General features: G+C 36.4%; 1 protein-coding gene across 2 annotated transcripts; it reads left to right on the forward strand.

Moving 5' to 3' along the window:
- Positions 1 to 6,935: 6,935 nt before the first annotated feature.
- On the forward strand, positions 6,936 to 8,555 carry LOC6562959 (fibrinogen-like protein 1). Of its 2 annotated transcripts, XM_032736445.2 has the most exons (4): positions 7,211 to 7,314; positions 7,373 to 8,141; positions 8,196 to 8,274; positions 8,340 to 8,555. In XM_032736445.2, the coding sequence occupies exons 1-4, from the start codon at positions 7,246 to 7,248 to the stop codon at positions 8,461 to 8,463; spliced, it is 1,041 nt and encodes a 346-aa protein (XP_032592336.1). In that variant the 5' UTR covers positions 7,211 to 7,245; the 3' UTR covers positions 8,464 to 8,555. The 2 variants fall into 2 exon arrangements, with proteins under 2 accessions (XP_001988040.2, XP_032592336.1); XM_001988004.2 differs by having other exon boundaries at positions 6,936 to 7,314; positions 7,373 to 8,274.
- The last annotated feature ends 222 nt before the right edge of the window (positions 8,556 to 8,777 follow it).

An 8,777-nucleotide genomic window follows, 5' to 3' on the forward strand; every position in this document is an offset into this window, starting at 1 on the left:
TAGGAGTAAGCAACACTTTGAAGATTTGATTTTAAGTCTTTGCCTTTGGGTGCTGTCATTTCCGGTTTGTGGCCAATTTCGAAACCAAGGCTTATTCAGTAGCCGCTTAAACGACGGACGGAGTCAATATGGTAAGCGAGTGGCGATCCATTAGCCATTTACAGTAGACCCACTTTTGAATTATTAAAAGCACTCACTGGGTAGACAACTTTTTCAACTTAGGCCAAAAGCGGATGGCGTTATCATTAGCATTTTTCTGTTCTCTGCGGGGAGTGCTGGTTGGTGGTGTTGGCTTCAAGTGGCTTAGCTAAATGTGTCGCGCGGATTTGGCGCCCCTTGTCGTGTGCCACCTTCCCCTGCCTGCCTGCCGCCTGCCGCCAACTCCTCCCTGAGTCGGTTTCTCAGTTCAGTGTCAGCTCTTGTTCTTCATTGTTTTTGCACGCGAGCTTCCGCCGCAAGGCTAATGTGATTTTTATTGGATTTATAAACTTAAATGTCAACTTCCGGACTTGCTGCACGACTTTTCCTCTTCAGTTTTTTTTTTCTGATTTTCTTTTTTTTTTTTTCTTTTTTTTTTTGGTTTCCTTCTTTTACATTGACATTGAATGCATTTGCATTTTGCGTGCTTTTCTCAGCAAGTTTAAACGGCATCTGAACTTTCACATTAAGTTTCGAGCATAAATATTATGACTACCAAATGCTTTGGTTTTCCTTTCCAATTGAATTTGCTTTGTTCACCATTTGACTTTGGACTGGGAAGTTGGACTTTTTCGCATATTCCAATAGATTTCTCGCACACGCTTGGGCTTTTCAGTGGAGTTCATCAGTTTGTTCTCAAAGTTTACCAAAATCCCATCGAAATTAGAGGCATTTTCTGTTCTCTGTGTTTTTGGATTTAGTGCGTTCAGTGCTTGCCTGTCTGCTTCAGACTATTTCACACACAAGCTGACACTGTTAGTTAGTTTGCATAATTAAATTCTACATTAAATTAGTGTAATTCGTTTGTTAGTAACACAAGTTCGTTGGTAATTGAATACAGACAACCAATTTCTCAATTGGAACTTGCTGACTTCCAATTGAAGTTTGGAGAACTCATTCACACAATTGCAGCTCAATAATGATTTTAAATACTCGTTAGAAGCAATGACTCCATCACCACTTAAAATAAATGGTTAGAAATAACTGTAACAGTTATCCAATATAAATTATTAATCTTTGCTAACCAAAAATATTTTGTTTTCACTGTTTTAACAAGTCAATATTTTATTTTACATTAAGATATTTTGTACACGTATTCAAAATCTATTCTAAATTTTACTAAATCGTATGACTACTAACAAAATCTCTGCCTTATTCTTGGATTGATTTCAATTAAAATGTTGAAATAAATTGAACATTATTCATTTCTTATATATTCAAAATTATTTGTTAAATTATTTATTTATTTGTAATCCTCAATTCGAAAAAAGGTGACTTCGTTTTTCAAATTTAAAATTCATCGCACATTTTTAAAAGGGTACGTTAATGTTTTCTGATTTTCGTGTAGGATAAATGGCTAAAAGTAATCCAATCACAGTGTCACAAAGCACACACATCCCCACACGCGCGCTTCACACACGCACAAACACACACACACACACACACATACGTATGCAGATTCACTTTTCAATTAGCGTAATTAATTCGGTCTTTTGGGCAACGAAAACTGACAAAAATAACCAAATATGACCAGCACAGAAAGACAACGAATTTATGCAGGCGAGATAGATGTACAAAGGGAGCGAAAGAGATAGGGAGACTAACTGAGTGAAAGCGGCTAGTTGTGCGATGAACAGAGATAGGGAGAGAGAGGGAGAGAGAGAGGGAACAAACGAGTGGCTGTGTTTGACAGAGCAAATGGAGAAGATATCAATCGACATTCACTGCAGCAACTGAAAGAAGCACTTAAAAACCAGACAAATTTTGATAGTGCCGAAATTGAAAGAGTCGTTAATTTTATTTTAGTTAGTTTTATGCAAATGTGTTGATCTAAAATTTTCCTCTTCCTTTTAAATTGTTAAATTAGCAACCAGTTTTTGTAAATAGTGCATTTTGCAACGCATTGAAAATGGCTATATAATATATATACATATTCTTGATTGCATCACAAGCATGTCCGTCTGACTGTCTGTTCATCGCTCTAACCATTTAGTTCCTAAGTATTTTAGTAAAAATCCGCAAAAGTTTGACAACCGTGCCATATAATTCTTTGTCAAAATGTTATAGGAATTATAACACTCGGCTATCTTGGAGAGAAGAAGTTGTTCATACAAAATCACATTTGTCGACCGACAAAGATCAGAGACGTTTCTTATGAGCTGTTGCCAGTTTTACGATAACATCGGCAAGCATATCAAAATGTGAATCTATTTTATGGGCCACAACTTAAATGTGAAGTTTATGGACCGTACAAAAAATTAAAATCGGTATTCAATATTTATCCATAAAATACGTGAATTTCATTCATTGCATTTGCCGCTCATCATTTGGGCACCGAGGCATGACGCAGTGCTTTCCAGTTCTTGACCGGAATTGTCCGTTTGGAGCTGAAAGAAAACTAATGATGACGTATCGATTGGTTTATCTCCTTTTCTGGTCTTGTGGTCCGCTCAGCGCTTTTTGGCCAATGCAAGTGGAAAATGTTTGGGATAGTAGAAAATCTAATGAATGCGCTCGTCGCGACTTTTGCTGAGTCGTTGGTGGTCGATTTGTTTTCATTTAGTTGGATTCTGTCTGGACGTGTCTGTGTGTCTGTCTTTTTGTGTCTGAGATGGTCGCATCCATTTTGAAGCTAGTGCTGTCTCCAACGGCGGAAATCATTAAAATTTTCCGGCATATTTGGCAGCGTATAAGATTGTGGCAACAACAAAAGTCAAAAACGGAGTGCGGAACGCTTCAAAAATTCAATAGCCACAAAAGCTTTTTGCAGTTTTTCCCTGGAAACTTCAATTTTTTTTGGCATTGAATTATTTCATCCATGGCCCAGACCAAATCGCTTTTATCCCCTTTACGAAGTTAGGAAACGTTGACTGGTTTCCTCATTTCTTTTGCGGCTGCTGCTTCGGCTGCTTCTGCTGTTTCTGCTGCTCTTTTGCCATATTTTCCACTTTGCGCTTTGCGCGCTAACCCGGTTAACAAAAGGGCGCTGAATATTCCCACAGCTCAATCGAATTTTTGCCCGAACCAATTTGTACGCAAATCATTTTATCGGCCACAGACGCAGCAGCGCCACCTACCGCGGGTAATATGAAAATGTACACTTTTGTCCTTTTTATAATACCCTAAAAGGTTAAAGACGGCATACAACTTTTGTAGTTTATATTGTAGTATAAGCTTTTTATTTAAATATTTCTTTATATTATATATTTTTTAATCTTACCAAATTTATTATGTGTAATCCATAATATATAACTAAATAATATACAAAATTATAAAACAGGGATTTTCTAATTTAGAGAGCTCGACTATCATATACCCTCGACCAAGGTTAACCATTCATAAATTGTACACATTCATATTCAATACATTCAATACATTACTGAATATTTTATTTTTTTATCTCTAACAATTTTATCAACTGTATAAGGCCCAGTTCAGACCCCTTATTGGGTATATATTAATTTTAAGAGGTTGATTCATATTACTAAAATAGGGTAAAGGGTATTCATGATTCGTTTAGGTTATTGTTAGATGATATTTTTTCTCCATTGTCATCCAGGCGACAAGGACAAGGCGAAGGACCGTAAGTTGGGTTCAGTTCGGTTGTCCTGTTTTCCCTTTACATTTGCATTTGCCATAAAAATATGATTGTTGTGTTTTCCTTTATTACATTGGCTTTGTTTACCATCCCCTTTAGCGCCCTATTTGACTCGTAGTTTTGCTCTTGGCGGAAAAAAAAAATAAATAAAAAACTTGTTTATTTCTTTTGCTTCTTGCCTTTTCTTTTATTGATGTACAACTTAAAAAAAATAAAATAAAAATGAAAACAAGCCACTTGGACATGACTAGCGGGAATTGACGATTCATCATTTATGATTATGGTGATGATGATGATGACGTATGCAGCTGGCTTCTATGCTCTGGGAGCTCGTGCTGTCCAACGAAAAACTTTTACACTAATCTGCACAGTTTCCAAAAAATGTTTTTATGATACCATTGGACAATTTGCATATTTACTTTTGTTTTTTATAACATTTTCTTGATAGCAAATGGAGCTAATCGGCATTTAAAGGGGCGAATTGAGCTATGGGATTTTTCCAATTTACTTTTCTCAAATATTTGCTAACTGTCTCTTTAATAATTTAATGCATTACAAGAAAATTCACAATTTTAATACCCAATTAAAGAGTGGTTAACTTATAGTAGGAAGCTTGTGAAAAGTCTCAATAAATTTAAGCTGGTTCTGATGCCCTTTAATCTCAAATATTAATCCATGAAATCCTAATGATGTGTTTTTCTGATCAGTTAGATTCCGGTTCACGTATCTAAAATATCTGTTCTTTCATAACATATTTAAGATCAGATCATGAGTAGAACATAACAAAGTTGAATATATTTTTAAGCTGTGCCTATCTGGATCGGCACTATTAAATTCGTCCACAGGCATCAAAAGACCAGATTAGACCATTCCAGACCCCAGTCGATTACAGCAGCCTCATTGCAGCCCACTGCGAACCATAAATAATTACTTCACTTGGAACAATTCGTCACTGTTGCTAAATTGTTGAACGATTTTCGTGGCTTTTCGCGCTAAAAATACAACAACATCAGGAACACGAGCAACATTAATAACTAAAACATTTTACTTAGCACATAAATTTAATTGAAAAACTTTTTTTGGCACTGCCACGCGACTGTACGACTGGGCGTGGCATAGTATGGAAGAGGGGGCGGTATCGATTGCGGCCAGTGTTAAACAATTGCAGCAATCTGAGTTTCAAATGCCGAAAAATGTGCGAAGCACATTACAAAGTGTGTGTGTGTGTGTCTGTGTGTGCCCCCTAACGTCCCCTTTAGACCAACGCGTGTTGTAACGCCACATATGTTGCATATAGACAAGAGAGAGAGAGAGAGAGAGAGAACGAGAGAGAGAGAGAGAGAGAGAGAGAAAAGCATTGTTTGGCCAGCCAACTACCAATATGACTTAAAGTTTTTGCCAGAAATTTACTTTGGAACAAATTAAAAGTTCAATTTCTGCCTCGACGGGGTCCACTGAGCTTGTGAAGTTGTACAAGAGACGTCCAAAAACTTTGCCAGCCGTCATGCCCACTCTCTCTCTCTCTCTCTCAGAGCTTCTTTTGTGTTTATCCCAGTGCATCACCCGTCCGCCCCGCTGGGTGCACTCAATGTTGTACTTGCCTTTGCACTTTATGCTCCACCGCACAATCATTAAAGTTTGACGGACTCCGGAACTGTCAGTTCTCGGGCTACGCATTCCAAAGATCCAAAGTTTTCACGCGCTGTGGCATCGGTTTCGAATTCTGTTTGTCATTTGCCTGTTTGTTAAATCCTGCCTGACCTCCACGTGTGTGCTGCGGTGCCAAGTCAGCAAGTTTCAATCATTTCAACAGTTCCCATATGCGTATTTTTTCCTTAATTGTATATGTCGGCTTCCAACAATACTTGACATATTATGCACATATGGCATGTGGGCTAGAATCAGGTGGGGGATCTGATTCAGTCTATTGCTCAATCACCTCAGTGTTGGCACTAAGGTATTAACCTCAGTGTTGGCACTAAGGTATTATCACTAAGCACCAGAAATTTTCTAGATTCTAATTTCGAACCGCAAACAAGGTCAATCCAGATTATATGTTTTTTGATGACGCTAAACACATTGTTTTCATCGATGTCGGAGTTAAAAATTGAGACGAAATTTGCATACTGCACTAAAGACTATAGTAATCACCTTACAAATATCACTAATATCGATTAATTTTTATTGATTCTTTGCGCTTATCAATACAAATATGGTAAACGGTTGGCACACTATTTTCGGACGCCACTGTGTAGACTGTTATGTTTTGCTTCAGCCGCACGCAAAACAACAGCACAATGTTAACGAAAATCTTTCATTTGTGCGTGCCTTTTGTCCCTGCGCTTAACGGTTCTCACTGTGCAACTATGCAAAAAATAAATAATTTAAAAAGAGGCAACGGCAATAACCGAACGGCAAAAGAAATACCGAATTATTTAAATATGCTCTTGTATTTGTTCAAATTATATTTCCTTTGCAAAATAGTTGTTATTCATTTGGCACGAAATAGGAAGATCACCAAAATTGCAGCGCGATTAGCTTTCTGAAAGCTTTATAAAATCCAAATTTATTTAAACGATTTTGCAATTTTCAGAACGTTGCAATTCAGAGCGCGTACATATATGAGCAATATCGAGGAACGGGATCGACTAGACTGACTTGATCACAGCTGCCGGCAGATTAACGAGAACTTTTCTGAGCGCACTAAAAGTGCTGTTAATACCAGTGGCTGTAGCTTACAATGTTATATATATGTATGTGTGAGTGCTTTTAACAGAATGAGAATATGTTAGTGAAATTCTGTTAGCAGAATTTATTTAGATTCATGAAATGAAGGGCTCCAAATTCAAAATTTCAATTTATATATTCATAAAAATATATTGGTCTTTGGGTTTTTATTCTCGGATTAATAAATCTATACTAATAATTACACATTTCTTATAACTCTTTTAATTATATTAAGCCTCTAATTCTTGGAGTCTTTGAGATCTGCATCATATGCAGACGGACATGACTAGATCGCTTCGCTTTTTGTTTACTTCTGCCTACTCTTGCACAACTTCATCATAACCTTCATACCTATTTTCAAAGAGTGCAGGGTATAGCTCAAGTGAGCATCGACCAGCAGTCAGTACTTTAGATAGATTAGACGATCTACCACATAATATTTTTTATAAATACACATATAAATATAAGATAATCTTATAACTGACCTTTCAATAAGAAAGCGGTCAACAACACAAATTTCAAAAAAGTTCGTCTTCAGATTTGGTATATAAATGTTAAGCTGATGGCAAAGAAATCACAATCACACTAGTACACTAGATGACATACAACTTGACAGTCGCATAAGGTGCTGATAAGTCGCAGTGAATTTCCATTTTACGTTTTGTGTTCAGCTCACAATTTGCATAGATGTGCATGATCCAAGTCGCTAAATTATTAGCAAAATGAAATTATACTTTTCACTTTTTGCACTATCGTTAATAGCGTGTAGTAAAGGATTGACTAACTGCTCGGTGAGTTCCTATAAACAATATATTATAATCTAATCTAATTTTTTCTAATATTCTCTAGTTAGAGAAGGACCAGATGTGTGGGGCCTATTGCTATAAAGTTGTAAAACCACTACTTAACTTTCTAGAATTATTACGATCAAAGGATGAACAACTTGCAGAATTGCAAACCAAAATCAGCGAACAACAGGCTTCAATAGTAAGTTTAAAGGAATCCTTTATACACACAGAAGCTCAGCTGAAACAGCAAATCGAATTGACAGACGACCTTAAAAAAAAGCTCACTGAAAATGCTGCAGAAATATCAAAGATGCAATCTGAAGTGAAGTCCAAAGATTCGCCACTTAGTGAAAAAGACAAGGAAATAACACATTTGCAATCCCAAGTCAAGGACAAAGATAACAAATTATCATTAAATGATAATAAAATCAAACAATGGGAATCAAAATCCCAAGAGATTTTGAAAGATGCAAGCTGCTTTGATAAAGCGACCAATGTGTATACGATTAAAGTTCCCGACTCGAAGACATTTTCTGTGTCTTGTGATTCGCAGTTGGCCGGTACAGGTTGGACTGTAATTCAGCGCCGTATAAACGGCAGTGTGAATTTTAATCGAAACTGGGAAGAGTACAAGGCGGGTTTTGGTGATTTGCGCGGAGAATTCTTTATTGGATTAGAGAAACTTCACTTACTGACGCAATCGCAACCGCACGAATTGTATATTTACCTTGAGGACTTTGACAATGAAACCAGATATGCCCAATATAATCATTTTGTGGTTGGAAGTGAAGCAGAGTCTTATAGCTTAAAAGAGATTGGAGAATATTCTGGTGATGCCAAAAATGCTTTAAAAAGTCACATTAATATGAAATTTTCAACTCCAGATCGGGATAATGATACTCATCCTGGAAATTGTGCAAATGCCTTTGAGTCTGGTTGGTGGTATTTAGACTGTTATTACTGGTAATGGATGATTTAAGAATTATTATTTCTAATATTTATCTAAAATCTCTCTATTTTATTTGTAGCAATTTAAATGGTCCACATGCATCGAAAGGTGCTGATTTTGATACACCCATTATTAGTTGGAATAAATGGAAACGTCAAGCACTTAAAAGTACCCAAATGATGATTAGACCAAAACATCTTTAAGTTACAAATACTTTTCATTTATTTCACAATTATTTTGCTTATGTTGAATGCATATTGAGAAAGCGATTGAAAATATACGATTTCCACACGTACTTTTTAACTGATCTGATTATTAGATGTATCTTTTAGATGTACCTTTTTCATTCTCAGCAGCTCCCAACTCTCGTAAGAGTATCCTACAGACTAGACAAAGGTTATTATCCTCTGGTAAGAAACTCATAAGATTTTTATTGCAGAGCTGGCAATTCCTTAATATTTGCACGCAGACAAAAATAATAAAATAATTAAATATTTGTATTAAAGCCGTGGTTAAA

Source organism: Drosophila grimshawi, unplaced genomic scaffold (genome assembly GCF_018153295.1).
Source record: "Drosophila grimshawi isolate 15287-2541.00 unplaced genomic scaffold, ASM1815329v1 contig_1377, whole genome shotgun sequence".
Lineage (NCBI taxonomy): Eukaryota > Metazoa > Arthropoda > Insecta > Diptera > Drosophilidae > Drosophila > Drosophila grimshawi.